At 42.0% G+C, this 16368-nt stretch overlaps 1 protein-coding gene across 1 annotated transcript in view; it reads left to right on the forward strand.

The window, feature by feature from the left end:
• The window catches only part of CUL4B (cullin 4B), a 34316-nt gene extending 22242 nt beyond the window's left edge, over positions 1-12074 (forward strand). Inside the window, exons 15-21 of the mRNA XM_070759895.1 lie at positions 1146-1231; positions 3947-4054; positions 4399-4512; positions 5353-5458; positions 5573-5745; positions 6873-7025; positions 8824-12074. Of these exons, the coding sequence (XP_070615996.1) occupies positions 1146-1231; positions 3947-4054; positions 4399-4512; positions 5353-5458; positions 5573-5745; positions 6873-7025; positions 8824-8919 (836 nt within the window). The 3' untranslated portion in view covers positions 8920-12074. The remainder of the gene's footprint in view (positions 1-1145; positions 1232-3946; positions 4055-4398; positions 4513-5352; positions 5459-5572; positions 5746-6872; positions 7026-8823) is intronic.
• Positions 12075-16368: the final 4294 nt, after the last annotated feature.

Here is a 16368-nt window from a genome sequence, read left to right on the forward strand (position 1 = left end):
GTGCCACAAGGGTCTGTTCTGGGTCCTATTCTTTTTAATATGTTTGTGAGGGACATAGGGGAAGGTTTGGTAGGGAAGGTTTGCCTATTTGCCGATGACTCTAAAGTGTGCAATAGGGTTGATATTCCTGGAGGCGTCTGTAATATGGTAAATGATTTAGCTTTACTAGATAAATGGTCAAAGCAATGGAAACTGCAGTTTAATGTTTCCATATGTAAAATAATGCACTTGGGGAAAAGGAATCCTCAATCTGAGTATTGCATTGGCAGTTCTGTGTTAGCAAAAACTTCAGAAGAAAAGGATTTAAGGGTAGTGATTTCTGACAGTCTCAAAATGGGTGAACAGTGTAGTCAGGCGGTAGGGAAAGCAAGTAGGATGCTTGGCTGCATAGCTAGAGGTATAACAAGCAGGAAGAGGGAGATTATGATCCCGCAATATAGAGCGCTGGTGAGGCCACATTTGGAATACTGTGTTCAGTTCTGGAGACCTCACCTACAAAAAGATATTGACAAAATTGAACGGGTCCAAAGACGGGCTACAAGAATGGTGGAAGGTCTTAAGCATAAAACATATCAGGAAAGACTTAATGAACTCAATCTGTATAGTCCTGGAGGACAGAAGGAAAACATGATCGAAACATTTAAATATATTAAAGGGTTAAATAAGGTCCAGGAGGGAAGTGTTTTTAATAGGAAAGTGAACTCAAGAACAAGGGGACACAATCTGAGGATAGTTGGGGGAAAGATCAAAAGCAACATGAGAAAATATTATTTGACTAAAGAGTAGTAGATGCTTGGAACAAACTTCCAGCAGACGTGGTAGATAAATCCACAGTAACTGAATTTATACATGCCTGGGATAAACATATATCCATCCTAAGATAAAATACAGAAAATAGTATAAGGGCAGACTAGATGGACCACGAGGTCTTTTTCTGCCGTTCAGACATCTATGTTTCTATATAAATGCAACTTCCATCAGAACGACGCTAACAATGCTGCCATAATCTTTCACATTTCCAAAGCAGAATGCTTCTGAAAAATATCAGTTTGACGGAGGGTTTTTAAAACATGACATTTAAGCAGGTGACCAATGATGAAATGCTTTTTTTTAATAGTGATTTTAATCTAACTGCTCTCTTTCAGAATGTGGTGCTGCTTTCACCAGCAAACTTGAAGGAATGTTTAAAGACATGGAGCTCTCAAAAGACATTATGATACAGTTTAAGCAAGTAAGGAAGCAAAGTCTGCCCGTCGTAGTTACTTTCCCTTTGGCAAGCCTCTCCTCTCTAGACCTCTTCTTTCTATTCTCCTACCTTCATTTATTTTTATTTTAACTTTCTATTTTACTATGGAGTCACTCTGGGGAAGTCGTGCCTAAAAGAACTGGGTCAATTATCCATTACATAACACTCTGGTCCCCTCCACCTTAAATGCACCCTTAAAAGTGTTATGGGAATAAAATGGGAAAAACCTGGAAGAATTCCTTTCTAAGCCATCATCATCCTCTTTTAATGACCCCATAATCCAGGGGCGAAATCCAGCAGGTTCTGGAGAACTGGTATTTTATTTATTTATTTATTCGTAAAATTTATACGCCACCCAACTCTACATTGGACTCTGGGCGGCTAACAATAGAAACAGCAATTAAAATATTATCTCCGAGACCGCCTTCTGCCGCACGAATCCCAGCGACCGATTAGGTCCCACAGAGTGGGCCTCCTCCAGGTCCCGTCAACTAAACAATGTCGGTTGGCGGGCCCCAGGGGGAGAGCCTTCTCTGTGGCGGCACCGACTCTCTGGAACCAACTCCCCCCGGAGATCAGAACTGCCCCTACTCTTCCTGCCTTCCGCAAACTCCTCAAAACCCACCTTTGCCGTCAGGCATGGGGGAACTAAACATCTCCCCCTGGGCACATTTAATTTATACATGGTATGCCTGTGTGTGTGTCTGTTAGTATATGGGGTTTTTTAAATCTTTAAATATTTTAATTAATTGAATTATTTATGATTTGTTTTACACTTGTTGTGAGCCGCCCCGAGTCTTCGGAGAGGGGCGGCATACAAATCCAAATAATAAATAATAATAAATAAATAAAAACAATTTAAAAGTACATTAATAACCCTTAATAAGCCATACATATCTCTCAATCATTCATGGCTGAATTAAGATGATAACATAACACAGGGTGTCCAGCAAACCTGGAAATCAGGGAAATCGGTGGTTCAGGAAATATCAGGGAATTATTAGGGAATATGTGGAAAAAAAACCAGAATAAATCAGGGGGGGAAACAAACTATTAAAATGTTTAAAAGTCAGGGAAAAATCATGTTTTAAAAAACCGATCACGCTGCCTGGCAGAGTCAAGCAAAAATGAGCATAACTGTGGCAACAATTTGCTTCCTCAGTTACCAATTTTTCTCCACGGCTTAGCCATTTGGTGTGACGTCATCTACGACTATTGATTTATTGATTGGATTTGTATGCCGCCCCTCTCCGGAGACTCGGGGCGGCTAACAGCAATAATAAGACAGCATATAATAATAATCCAATACTAAAAACAATTAAAAACCCATTATAATAAAAACCAAACAGACATACAGACATACCATACCTAGGGGGAAAGGGTATCTCAATTCCCCCATGCCTGGCGGCAGAGGTGGGTTTTAAGTAGCTTACGAAAGGCATGGAAGGTGGGGGCAATTCTAATCTCTGGGGGGAGTTGGTTCCAGAGGGCCAGGCCGCCACAGAGAAGGCTCTTCCACTGGGTCCCACCAAGCGGCATTGTTTAGTTGACGGGACCCGGAGAAGACCCACTCTGTTGGACCTAACTGGTCGCTGGGATTCATGCAGCGGAAGGCGGTCCTGGAGATAATCTGGTCCGGTGCCATGAAGGGCTTTATAGATAATAACCAACACTTTGAATTGTGACCGGAAACTGATCGGCAACCAATGCAGACTGCAGAGTGTTAGTGTGACATGGGCATATTTGGGAAAGCCCATGATTGCTCTCGCAGCTGCATTCTGCACGATCTGAAGTTTCCGAACACTTTTCAAAGGTAGCCCCATGTAGAGAGCATTACAGTATTGAGCCTCGAGGTGATGAGGGCATGAGTGACTGTGAGCAGTGACTCCCGGTCCAAATAGGGCCACAACTGGTGCACAAGGCGAACCTGGGCAAACGCCCCTTTCGCCACAGCTGAAAGATGTTTCTCTAATGTCAGCTGTGGATCGAGGAGGACGCCCAAGTTGCGGACCCTCTCTGAGGGGGTCAGTGATTCTCCCCCTATGCCTTAACTATATCGTAAGTTACAAGAAAATGTCAGGGAAATAATATCCGGGAATTTCAAAATGCTTTCCCCCTGGACAGCCTGATAACAGCCCAGGACTGCTGGAAAAGCCAGGTCTTAACGGCTTTCCAGAAGGACAGTAAGGTGGGGGTAGTGCGGATCTCCGGAGGCAGTTGGTTTCACAGCATTGGAACCACCACAAAGAAGACCCTTTCCTGTGGCCCTACCAACCGACATTGTTTGGTAAACGGGACTTGGAGAAGGCCAACTCTGTAGGCCCTTATTGGACGCTGGGAGGTGTGTGGTAGAAGGCGGTCCCTTAGGTGGTCCCAGTAGTGGAACTTTTGAGTAGTTCGGAGGCCCCAAGATGCTTCTCCCCTCCTTTTCCGGCCCTGTTTCCTCCCAGGAGATTCCTACAGAGGCCCCGTGGAGGCTTCTCCCTGCCTTTTCCGGTTACAGTTTCAGAGGCTTGGGTTTGTAAGTGAGAAATGGTTCTTGAGAAGAGGCAAAAATATCTTGAACACCCGGTTCTTATCTAGAAAAGTTCATAAGGAGAGGCATTCTTAGGTAGAGGCACCACTGTAGTTTGGAGAAAATTTTGCAAATGTGCTTGTAGTTCTGAACGGTTATCCTTTGTGTCTTTGATTCTGTCATAGTATATGCAAAATCAGAATGTACCTGGTAACATTGAGCTCACCGTGAATATCTTGACCATGGGCTACTGGCCTACATATGTGCCTATGGAGGTCCATCTACCACCAGAGGTAAGAAAATTGTACAGTAGCTTTGAAACGGAAGAACTCTGTGGCTGCCCTTCAAGGATCAGATAAGGAGAGTAATGCCATAGTTAATAATTAAAATATATAAGTAAGGTTATAATTTTCGCTTTTCCATTCAGGTGAAACTAACAATCCCAAACTGAAGGTGACCACGTAAATTTCACCCGTTTTGTTATCATATAAAATGCCAACATGAAAGTCATTTTTTAGCTAAGTCGGCACTCGGATTTAAAAAGTACAATTATAGGTTCAACTTGAGTCAGGCAAAAATGAAAGGGGGAAAAATAGGTTTGTTTTATTTTTAAAATCTCTGTTTCCATTCTGTTCAGATGGTGAAGCTGCAAGAAATATTTAAGACTTTTTATCTGGGAAAACACAGCGGCAGGAAACTTCAGTGGCAATCAACATTGGGACACTGTGTATTGAAAGCTGAATTTAAAGAGGTATGGTTTGCTTTGGGGTATTTTTATTTTATTTTTTAACCATAGTTGGAAAGCATTTTGCAGATTTGAAAGACAAAAAAACCCTTTGAAACGACTCTCGTATCCCTAAACTGTGTTCAGCTGTCTTGAGCTTCAAATTATTTATACGTAGTCTTCCAATTATGACTATAATTGGGATTAGAATTTCGGTTGGTTAGCAAAACAGCTGCAAAAGTCGTAAGTGCGAGAAATGGACGTAAGTCACTTTTTCAGCCCCAATATAACCATCATGGCCAGCCGAGGAATTCTGGGAGTTGGAGTCCACACATCTTCAAGCTACCAAACTCCGACATAGATCATAAGAACTTTAGTACCGTAATAACAGTGATAATTACAGGTGGTTATTTCTGCAAGTGCTCTGAGACTGATAAGCATTTCATAGAAACATAGAAGACTGACGGCAGAAAAAGACCTCATGGTCCATCTAGTCTGCCCTTATACTATTTCCTGTATTTTATTTTACAATGGATATATGTTTATCCCAGGCATGTTTAAATTCAGTTACTGTGGATTTACCAACCACGTCTGCTGGAAGTTTGTTCCAAGGATCTACTATTTTTTCAGTGAAATAATATTTTCTCACATTGCTTTTGATCTTTCCCCCAACTAACTTCAGATTGTGTCCCCTTGTTCTTGTGTTCCCTTTCCTATTAAAAACACTTCCCTCCTGAACCTTATTTAACCCTTTAACATATTTAAATGTTTCAATCATGTCCCCACTTTTCCTTCTGTCCTCCAGACTATACAGATGAAGTTTTCACCTACTTGGGTTTGTTCAGTTCGTTTTTTTCTTTCTGGCAGGGCAAGAAAGAGCTCCAGGTGTCTTTGTTCCAGACTTTAGTGCTACTTATGTTTAATGAAGGTGAAGAATTCAGTTTAGAAGAAATAAAACAAGCGACCGGAATAGGTCAGTATTTGAGGGCTGCTTTTCATTTCTGAGCGTGCCCAGTTCGGATGCTGAAGTATGCATCTCTCTTTCTCTCTCTCTCTCTCCCTGTGTCTCTTTCTCTCTCCACTACAGAGGACGGAGAGCTAAGGAGAACTCTCCAGTCATTAGCCTGCGGCAAGGCCCGAGTGTTGGCCAAAAGTCCGAAAGGCAAAGACGTAGAAGATGGAGACAAATTCACTTGCAATGACGACTTCAGGCATAAACTCTTCCGGATAAAAATCAACCAGATCCAGATGAAAGAAACGGTAATTTGTTTTCCTTTCAGACTTTCTTCAGAAATGCCCTGGGCACCAGGGGTCCACATAAACTACTACTATTATTATTATTATTATTATTATTATTATTATTATTATTATTATTATTATTATTTGGATTTGTATGCCGCCTCTCTCCGCAGACTCGGGGCGGCTAACAACAGTGGTAAAACAACATGAACAATCCAATTAATAAAAACAACTAAAAACCCCTTATAAAAAACCAAACATACACACAAACATACCATGCATAACTTGTAGTAGCCTAGGGGGAAAGGATAACTTAACTCCCCCATGCCTGGCGACAAAGGTGGGTCTTAAGTAATTTGCGAAAGACAAGGAGGGTGGGGGCCGTTCTAATCTCTGGGGGGAGTTGGTTCCAGAGGGCCGGGGCTGCCACAGAGAAGGCTCTTCCCCTGGGGCCCGCCAAACGACATTGTTTGGTCGACGGGACCCAGAGAAGGCCAACTCTGTGGGACCTTATTGGCTGCTGGGATTCGTGCGGTAGAAGGCGGTTCCGGATGTATTCTGGCCCAATGCCATGTAGGGCTTTAAAGGTCATTACCAACACTTTAAATTGTGACCGGAAACCGATCGGCAGCCAGTGCAGGCCGCGGAGTGTTGCAGAAACGTGGGTGAATCTAGGAAGCCCCACGATGGCTCTCGCGGCCGCATTCTGCACGATCTGAAGTTTCCAAACACTTTTCAAAGGTAGCCCCATGTAGAGAGCGTTGCAGTAATCGAACCTCGAGGTGATGAGGACATGAGTGAGCAGTGACTCCCTGTCCAAATAGGGCCGCAACTGGTGCACCAGGCGAACCTGGGCAAACGCCCTCCTCGCCACAGCCGAAAGATGTTTCTCTAATGTCAGCTGTGGATCGAGGAGGACGCCCAAGTTGCGGACCCTCTCTGAGGGGGTCAATAGTTCCCCCCCTAGGGTAATGGACGGACAGATGGAGGGGGTCAATAGTTCCCCCCCCCCAGGGTAATGGATGGACTATGTTATATATATGTACATTACAAATACATACTTGACATAAATAAATAAAATAAAACCCGAGTTAATCTCCTGTTTGCCTTTCAGAGGACAAAACTTTTTGTTTGTTTCACTTCCACAGGTAGAAGAACAAGCGAGCACTACAGAGAGAGTCTTTCAGGATCGTCAGTACCAAATTGACGCAGCCATTGTGAGAATCATGAAAATGCGCAAGACACTTACCCACAATCTGCTTGTCTCCGAAGTATACAACCAGCTGAAATTCCCAGTAAAGGTATGTCCGGGCTTACTTCTGAAGTAGAGTTGTATGGTTAAGACAGGACTCTTCATAATTTTGGCTCACCTGCAAATAAATGTCGTCATGTCACATTTTGTTCCCCATTGTTTGTCTTTTAAACCGCCTTCATTGTTTTTATAAATAGCTCGAGGTGGTGAGGATACTAATATTTTTTCCTCTTTCTACTTTATCCACAACAATTCTGTGACTTTGAGGTGGTACTGGCACAAGGTCAAAGGTGTTGGTTATCACCTATAAAGCCCTACATGGCATAAAGCAGTGATGCACACACACTATCGCACCTGTGTGAGTGCGCACACCCATAATTCAATGACTGCGGAGGGCAAAAATTGCCTCCCCTGCTTCCCACACCCCGGAAGCCCTCTGGAGGCCACAATTTACTTTCCATTTACTTTAATACCCAGCCTAGCTAAATAATTTGTTTCATTTAAAGTGGCAGAGGCTTTTTCTTAGGAAAATATCTTTTTTTTAAATTCCAAATGAAATCAAAAGTAGTGTTTTTACCTAGGTAGACACAAATATTTGTCCACCTTTTGTAGACCTCAAAAGTACGAACACGTTTCTTTTTAAAAAAAATTAAAATATACATTTTTTTTCCTTTGATGTACATAAGTGCTTAGTCAACAGTGTATTGTCTGAGTCCAAATACAAAATCATAATGATGATGATGATAGTCAGTTATAATAATAGTGATAACGGCAATGTTTGCTTATATGTAATAATATTTCATCATTTATTTTTGCATAATAGTAATTTATCTTCTAACTTTTACCTCTTTTATCAAACCACTGATAAAATAAGTCCCGTGTTATAAAATATTCTGCTTCTTCCTTCTATTCTTAATGTCAATCTATCCATCGTAAATTTTTTCTATTTTATCTTTTTATCTGTAGGAGTATCTTCACTTTTCCAATATTGTGCAAATACAATTCTCACTGCTGTAGCATTAGAGTACAAGCACATTTCTGTTTGTAAATCGAGGCATACCAAAAGAATGAGATAAAGCCGGGCATACTGATGTGAAATGTGTCTTTTTTAATGTACAGTAATACCTCGTCTTACGAACGTAATTGGTTCCGGAAGTAGGTTCGTAAGGCAAAAAGTTCATAAGACGAAACATTGTTTCCCATAGGAAACAATGTAAAAGCGATTAATGCGTGCAAAGGGGGGGGGAATCGCAAAATGGTGCTCCGCTGGTTTCGGGTTCAGAAGGCCGCTGAGAAGCACCACCGCCCAGCTGTCACCTTCTGAAACAACCAGGGGGCTTCTCGGCGTTCTCCCGAACGCCGAACCCGGAAGTTCGGGTTCTGGAGGCCGCCAAGAAGCGCCCGGCTGTTTCAGAAGGTTACAGCCGGGCGGCAGCGCCCAGCAGAGCGCCGTTTTTGCGATCAGCGGCGGTGTTTTCGGCCGATCTGGAGGCCGAAAAGAAGGTGGGGAATCCCAATAGGGAATTCCATGGGCGGAGCTTTGATGTCATGAAGACGTCCTTCCTGGAGGCCACGTTCGGGTTCGGGAGAACACCAAGAAGCCCCTGGCTGTTTTAAAAGGTGACAGCCGGGCAGCGGCACCCAGCAGAGTGCCATTTTGCGATCTGCGGTGGGTTTTTAAGCCGAAAAAAGAGGCAAAAAATTTCCGAACCCCGGGTTCGTATCACAAGGGGTTCGTATCACGAGGTACCACTGTATTTCATTGGTTCTTTTAAATCTGGTTTTGTTTTTTGCTTTTTGCTTTTCTTATGCAAAGATTGTTTCTGACTTCTCGCATTGCTTTTCAGCCTGCAGACCTTAAGAAGAGAATAGAATCGTTAATTGACAGAGACTACATGGAAAGAGACAAGGAGAATCCCAATCAGTACAACTACATTGCATAAACACACAATGAGCCTTTTTTTTTTCCTTTTCTGCACACTGATGTTCTTGGTTACTGATGGATGAACAAGCCTGTTGATCCCATTAAATTAACCTTTTTTCTACTACCAATGACTGAATGAAAGCAACCTCTAATGGGATTTTGGGCAGGTGGGGAAGAAATATAGTCGAGTGGTCTTTTTTTCAGTGGCTTTACATGCCCGTTTAAAAGAGTAGTATTTACATTTTTACGAAGAATGCTGTTGAACTCTTTGCATGATATTTGGTAATGAGCTGCAGAAGATTGCAAAGGAAGTCTCCGGTCTCTGTAATTCCATCCCTTCCTTCCGGTCTAAAGGGACAAGCCTCTCTTTAGCACATCGTTTTCATCCCATTTTGGGAGAAAGAAAGAAAAAAACCTAAAACGTGTGGCGTTTTTATTAAGAAAACAAAAAACCCCAAGTTACAACCTTTTTTTATATATAAAAAAAGACGCTTAAGCTGCATGCAAATTTCTAACTACGAAATTATTGAGTTTGTTTATTGGGCAAACGAATCCGGTGTGGATTAGCAGCCTTCAGAATGAAAAAAAACAACTCTCGTGTTCCTAAACATAACAAAATTGTCCTGTAGGTGTTAGAAAGAAAAGCACGCCACTGGATTTTTTCCCAAGGTTGAGATAAAGGACCTGCCTAAACTCCTTGGATTTGTGGTGCAAATATTACTGTGAAAAGCTTAAGGGAATTAGACTGCTGCTCACTTCCTTCATCCTCAAGTGTAAGTACTTTTAAAAAGGAAAATTCATGAGATTATCAGAGTTAATTGTGATGGGGGGGGGGGCATTTTTAGAGACTCATTATCTCAGAAACTTAAAGTCAGGGTATATGATAGCAGGATGTTTATTCCTCCCCCTCCCTCCCCATGCAAAATTAAGAGGTTTTATACTTCTGCTAAATTGCACGTTTTATTATTAGACCAAGAATTGAACAGGTATTTATAAGACGGCACCATCTAGCCACAGCCAGGGACGAAAGTTGTAGCCTTAAACCAGTGTTTTTCAAACTTGGCAGTTTTTAAGATGTGTAGACTTTGATGGCAGGGGAATTCTGAAAGTTGAAGTCCGCACGTCTTTAAAAAGTTGCCAAAAAACCACTGGTTTTTTTTTTAAAGAATGGCCCTCCTCTCTCTTTAATGAGTCATGTTGAATTTTTTGGTGGGGGGGGGGCGATCATTTCTGGACAGGCTGGATGATGGTTCCCATCATAATGGTAGCCTTTCCCCACCTGGTTCTGTTAGCATGGGATTATAAATCCCAAACTGTCCCAGCAAACTAGCAGGGAAAGTCTAAGAGCTGCTTATTAACTCTTTCAGTGTCTGGTGATTTTTAGGTATGTACAATTCTTAAGAGAGCATCAGGGTGGTGTTAAAGGACCACCCGAACGCTGCTTTTGAATCGTGGTGGCTTTTCAGTAACCTACCTTCATCACTCTTAATTTAGGCTTGGTTTTTCCATCCGAAGGTCCTGCACTCTTACTCCAGAGTGTATGGATCCCATCCGAAATCCTGTTTTTAAACAGAGGCTTTAAAACCAGAATCCCTGTTCAGCGTTCATCTCCTCCCTGAACAGCTGGATCCAGCGCTAATCATAACTGTGACCCTTCGGTGCTGAACTGACAGGGTTTTCCCGTAACTTGTCCAACCCCAGAAAAATCTCTGGTTTGAAAATTGATTCAGACGTTAAAGCCACCTTCTTACTTGCTGGCACAGACCTCCAGTGGAAATGTTTAGCTATCCACGGCTTCCCTAACCTTGCCATCAGGAAAATGAATATTTCCTGCATAAGAGCGAGATGTAGTCTAGTTTTTGCAAGCCATCTTGCTGGTACATCTGTGTCTAGGAACTCAGGGAGGCTAGCATTCTTCACAGAAATTGGTTTTTTTAAAACCTTTTCTCCAATTCTGATGCTGGGGGTTTCCTACGTTAAAGAGGGGGGGAAAGGAGAAAATGTCCATAATACACCGAATCATTTTCCCTAAGTGACGCTGAATAATAGCTATCTTTCAGCCATATCGGCCAGCAACGTTCCTTTCTACTGGCATCATGTGCCTGCTTTATGGAGCCATAAAAATATTTATAATAGATATGTATATAAAAATTACTTTGACTTTTTTTTTCCCCCACCAGGGGCTAAAGCAGAGACCCACAGCTTGTTTGGACATAATTTTTTAAAATCTTTTCCCCCCCCTGTTGCATGCAGTTTATAGCAGCCTCCTTTGTATGAAATCGGAATTTTTTGATTTTGGTTTGAAGATTTTTTAAACCCCCAAAACTTTATAGCCAACAAAATGATTATTATTATTTTTTGCTGATTTACATTTAAGCGACAAGATGGTTTCGAAATTAATGGCAAAGGTGTTGTACAAAATTATTTGTTCTATAGTATACACAAAGGTGCCAAAGTACACAATAGTTAATTTAAAAGAAAATAGACAATTGTTAATGTTATTTTAGCTGTGGTTTTATTTACCTTTAATCATTCAGATGCTCATTTTATCTGTCTTACGCGTGCCCCATTCCTGTGTGTTTTAACGTGTGCTCCTGTCTCGGTTTCTCCAAAACGCAAAACATTTCGTCTTTCTAATTTTCTTCCAAGATGATTTTGTTTTGTTTTGTGCATTGGAAAAATACCACTTTTACTTTTAGTGACTATATTAACCATCTCCTCCACTGCCCTAAATGTCTGAAACTCTAAAGAGTCCAGCAGCATTCAAAAATGTAATATACTTTTTTGTATAAACACATTCTTTGGAAAGAATATCTTTGCAACGGGTGGCGGGAGGGAACAGACGGCAGCGGGAGGGGCAAAGAAAGTGATCCTGTTTCTTTTAAGAAGCCACTTCAGTAGGCTATTTAAGATTGTGCTTGTTTATTGCATAGAAGTGTTCTATTCACACAGGTCTACAAAGAGGACATGTCCCGCATTAATTCCTTCAATGCAAATAAAATACCAAACCCAAAACCGATTTTCAAACGCTTCATAAGTAAAAGTGGATGGGGTACAGAGAGTCTCTTTGGTAAATAATGTAAATACATGTCCTTTAAAAAAAAAAAAGAGTGAGTCTGTTATCTAGGTATTTTGTGTCATTTAATAAATAATAAACAGTTTTGTGTTGCTAAAGTCTTCCTCGGTCGGTCGTGTGTGGGATGGAATGAGTTAATGGCGATGCATCTCAGGCCTGTCGCTTCTCGGGTTGAAATTGTTGGGGGAGAGTTTTGCGCCTGCAGAGGGTATCCCACTAACTAGCCACAGTTCACAACTACAGTGGTACCTCTACTCACGAACTTAATTCGTTCCGTGACCAGGTTCTTAAGTAGAAAAGTTTGTAAGAAGAAGCAATTTTTCCCATAGGAATCAGTGTAAAAGCAAATGATGTGTGCGATTGGGGGAACCACAGGGAGGGTGGAGGCCCTGTTTCCTCCCAGGAGATTCCAAGAGAGGCCCCATGGAGGCTTCTCCCCACATTTCTGGCCCTGTTTCCTCCCAGGAGATTCCTAGAGAGGCCCCACGGAGGCTTCTCCCCACCTTTTCTGGCCCTGATTCCTCCCAGGAGATTCTTAGAGAGGCCCCACGGAAGCTTCTCCCTGCCTTTTCTGGTTACAATTTCAGAGACTCGGGTTTATAAGAGGAAAATGGTTCTTGAGAAGAGGCAAAAAAAAATTGAACACCCGGTTCTTATCTAGAAAACTTCGTACGTAGAGGTGTTTATAGGTAGAGGTACCACTGTATACCTAATTGAAGTCTTCAATGAAAAACACTGCAGCAGTCTTTCTTGTAAAAATATATTTTGCTTTTCTTCTCAGCAAAATGCTTCTCTAAATAAACTATCACAATATTATCATACACTACTATAACATCCACCACTGCAACCACCCACAAACCACTTAGCACTAAACCCACCAACTCACAAAACCACTATAACAAACCACCCAGCACCCATGCAAGGGTGCTACTCCTTATATATAAGTTACAGCCAATCAGGTTGCAGCACGATTAGCAAACCCATGATTACATACTGATTATGGCTTACATCAGCCTTTGCTATGGTTACAAACCATTTCTTGCATTGTAATATGACCTCAAGAAATAAATGTATTTCTGACAAATTGCGCTACTTCCTCCCCTTAAAAAAAACAACCTCACGATCACAATTGAGCTCAAAACGTAAGTTGGGGAGTGAGCCCTTTAAGTGAGTTTTGTCCCATTTTACGACTTTTGCCACCATTGAATCATTGCCCTTCTTATGTCAGTGACCCCTTTGTTAAGCGAATCGGGCTTCCCCAAACGATTTCACCTGTCGGAAGGTCAGAATTGAATTGTTAGAATCTAACCGAGTTGAAGGGAACCATGGAGGTCTTCTACTCCAGTGGTTCTCAACCTTTCTGATGCCACCACCCCTTAATATAGTTCCTCGTGTTGTGGTGACCCTCAACCATAAGCCTAGCTCCAATTCTCCCAATAGAGCTTTAAGCTGATTGGCCAGAAGATCAGAGGGACGCCCCCACTGTAAACGCCTGATTGGTCGGATTGTAAACATGTTCCAAGGGGCCAAAATAGAAGCCTTAGTTCGTAATACGATGAATACGAGACTGGGAGTTCTAGTCCCACTTTAGCCATGAAAGCCACCTGGGTGACTTCAAGATGATCACCAGGAGACTGGGAATTCTAGTCGTGCCCCTCCCCTTTAGATATGAAAGCAGGCTGGATTTTTTTTTTTTCAAATATTTTTTATTAATTTTTTTAAAATATGAGACAAAACAAGACAAACAAAATTTAACATGCAGAGGAGCTACCATTGCTCCGCTAAGCGTAGACGTCTTCCTAATACAAAAAAGAATAACTACGGTAATTATAATTAAATCAATACAGAAAAGTAAAAATTGTTAGTAACATATCTCTTAATATACTACTATGATGTAAAATCTATGCATTTCAGCATTTTCGTTGTACTGTATTGTAATTAAAATAATCAAAATCAGTTAATAAAACTAAAACTTATCCATTAAATATCGGTATACAATATATTCAACCTGGTAAATTTAACTTTTCTATAGTTTATTTTTGTATCATTAATAATCTTTTTTAACATTCCACCAGTTATATACTTTCTCCCAAGTTTTATAAAACTCTCTTTCCATTTGATTATTTAACCTTCTCGTCACTATATCTAATTCTGCACATTCCATAATTTTCTTAAAGACGTCTTCGTGTTTTGGAATTTCCTTTTCTTTCCATTTTTGCGCAAATGCAATTCTTGCCGCTACTAATACATGAATTATCAAATAGTATATATTTTTTTTGTATTTAGTATCAGTAATACCTAATAAGAAAAATTCCGGGGTCTTCTTAATTTCCTTATTTGTAATTTCCTTTAACCATTTTTCTACCTTATTCCAATAGATCTTAGATTTTGGGCAAGTCCACCATGCGTGAAAATATATATTAATTTCTTTTTTACATTTATTTATTTATTTATTGGATTTGTATGCCACCACTCTCCGAAGACTTGGGGCGGCTAACAGCAATAACAAGACAGCATACAATAATAATCCAATACTAAGAACAATTAAAAACCCATTATTATAAAAACCAAACATACGTACAGACATGCCATGCATAAAATTGTAAGGGCCTAGGGGGAAAGAGTATCTCAGTTCCCCCATGCCTGGCGGCAGAGGTGGGTTTTAAGTAGCTTACGAAAGGCAAGGAGGGTGGGGGCAATTCTAATCTCTGGGGGGAGTTGGTTCCAGAGGGCCGGGGCCGCCACAGAGAAGGCTCTTCCCCTGGGTCCCGCCAAGCGGCATTGTTTGGTTGACGGGATCCGGAGAAGACCCACTCTGTGGGACCTAACTGGTCGCTGGGATTCGTGCAGCAGAAGGCGGTCCCTGAGATAATTTACAGCAAACAGGGGAAGCATTTGGGAACATCTTTGAAATCCTATATGGTGGAAAGTGCCATCTATAAAACATCTTCATTTGGTTTTCTTTGACGATCACCAAGAGACTGGGAGTTCTAGTTCTGCTAAGCCTGAAAGCAGGCTGGGTGACTTTTCAAAAGTCACTGTGCAGGTGTGTTTACACCACGAAAAAGGCCTTGGTGTCCGTCATCTCAAGGCAACGCCTCCTACGCCTTTATTTGCAATGATTACAAGGTTTCACGTGGCTCTTCAGCCAAGCCTGAAGCTCAGCACTTTCCCCGAGCACTTAATTGTTTGGTGCTTCTCCGCCGGCCGCCCCCTCCTTCCAGAAACCACCGTCACCACTTTCCACCGGAGGCGTCGCCAGTTCCAAGGACAAGAACCATCTCTAAGTCATTCATGGCTTGCTTGGCCTGAGCTCCACAGCCAAACTATGGATTTAAAGGATTTCCAATGATGAGGGATCTTTGGTCCTGGTTTTCTTGCAGACATTTCATTACACAAAGTAAGTAACATCATCAGGGCTTCTCAACTGATGGTGTTACCTAGTCTGGTTATGAAACGTCTTGCAAGAAAACTAGCAAGCTCAGACAGCACCAAGGAACCCGCAGTTGTCCTTGTCTTCCTCCTCTTTGCAAACCTCACTCTTCTCATTATCTACTTGGGTCATGAAATGTCTGCAACAAAACTATCCAGCTCAGAGAAAGACCACCGCGGGACACCCCTTCGTGTCCACCCCAAGCCACAAATATTCTCCTTTTTATTGATACTTAAAATCCTGGCAGATTGGGAGTGTGTGAATATTTCAAATTTGCAACTGGGGTGGGGCAATTTAGGAGAAGATAGATTCGATAAATAAAGATGGAAGGGGGGAGGGAGGGAAGGAAAGAAGGAAGGAAAGAAGGAAAAGAAAGGAGGAAGGAAAGAAGGAAAAGAAAGGGGGAAGGAAAAGGAAGGAAGGAAAGAAGGAAAAGAAAGGAGGGAGGAAGGGAGAGAAGGAAAAGAAAGAGAAGGAAGGAAGGGAGAGAGAAGGAAGGAAAGTAGGAAAAGAAAGGGGGAAGGAAAGAAGGAAAAGAAAGGAAGGAAGGAAAAGAAAGGAGGAAGGAAGGGAGAGAGAAGGAAAAGAAAGAGAAGGAAGGGAGAGAGAAAGAAGGAAGGAAAGAAGGAAAAGAAAGAGGAAGGAAGGAAGGGAGAAGGAAAAGAAAGAGGAAGGAAGGAAGGAAGGAAGGAAGGAAGGAAGGAAGGAAGGAAGGAAGGAAGGAAGGAAGGAAGGAAAGTTATTTAGCTAGTAAGCCAGTTAGTTAGGTAGCTAGCTACTTAGTCAGACAGTCAGTTGACCGCCCACACCCTTCTTTGTGATGAAAAAAACCTAACCCGCCCGCCTCTATTACGGCAGAAAGCCCGGCGGTGAACCGCAAGGTCTGCTCAAGGCCGAGGCCGCGCCGTGATTGGTCGGCGCCTCCCGGAGGCTCCTCCTTTATCCGCCGGGGCCACGCC

This window comes from Erythrolamprus reginae, chromosome 8 (genome assembly GCF_031021105.1).
Source record: "Erythrolamprus reginae isolate rEryReg1 chromosome 8, rEryReg1.hap1, whole genome shotgun sequence".
NCBI classification, from domain to species: Eukaryota; Metazoa; Chordata; class Lepidosauria; order Squamata; family Dipsadidae; genus Erythrolamprus; species Erythrolamprus reginae.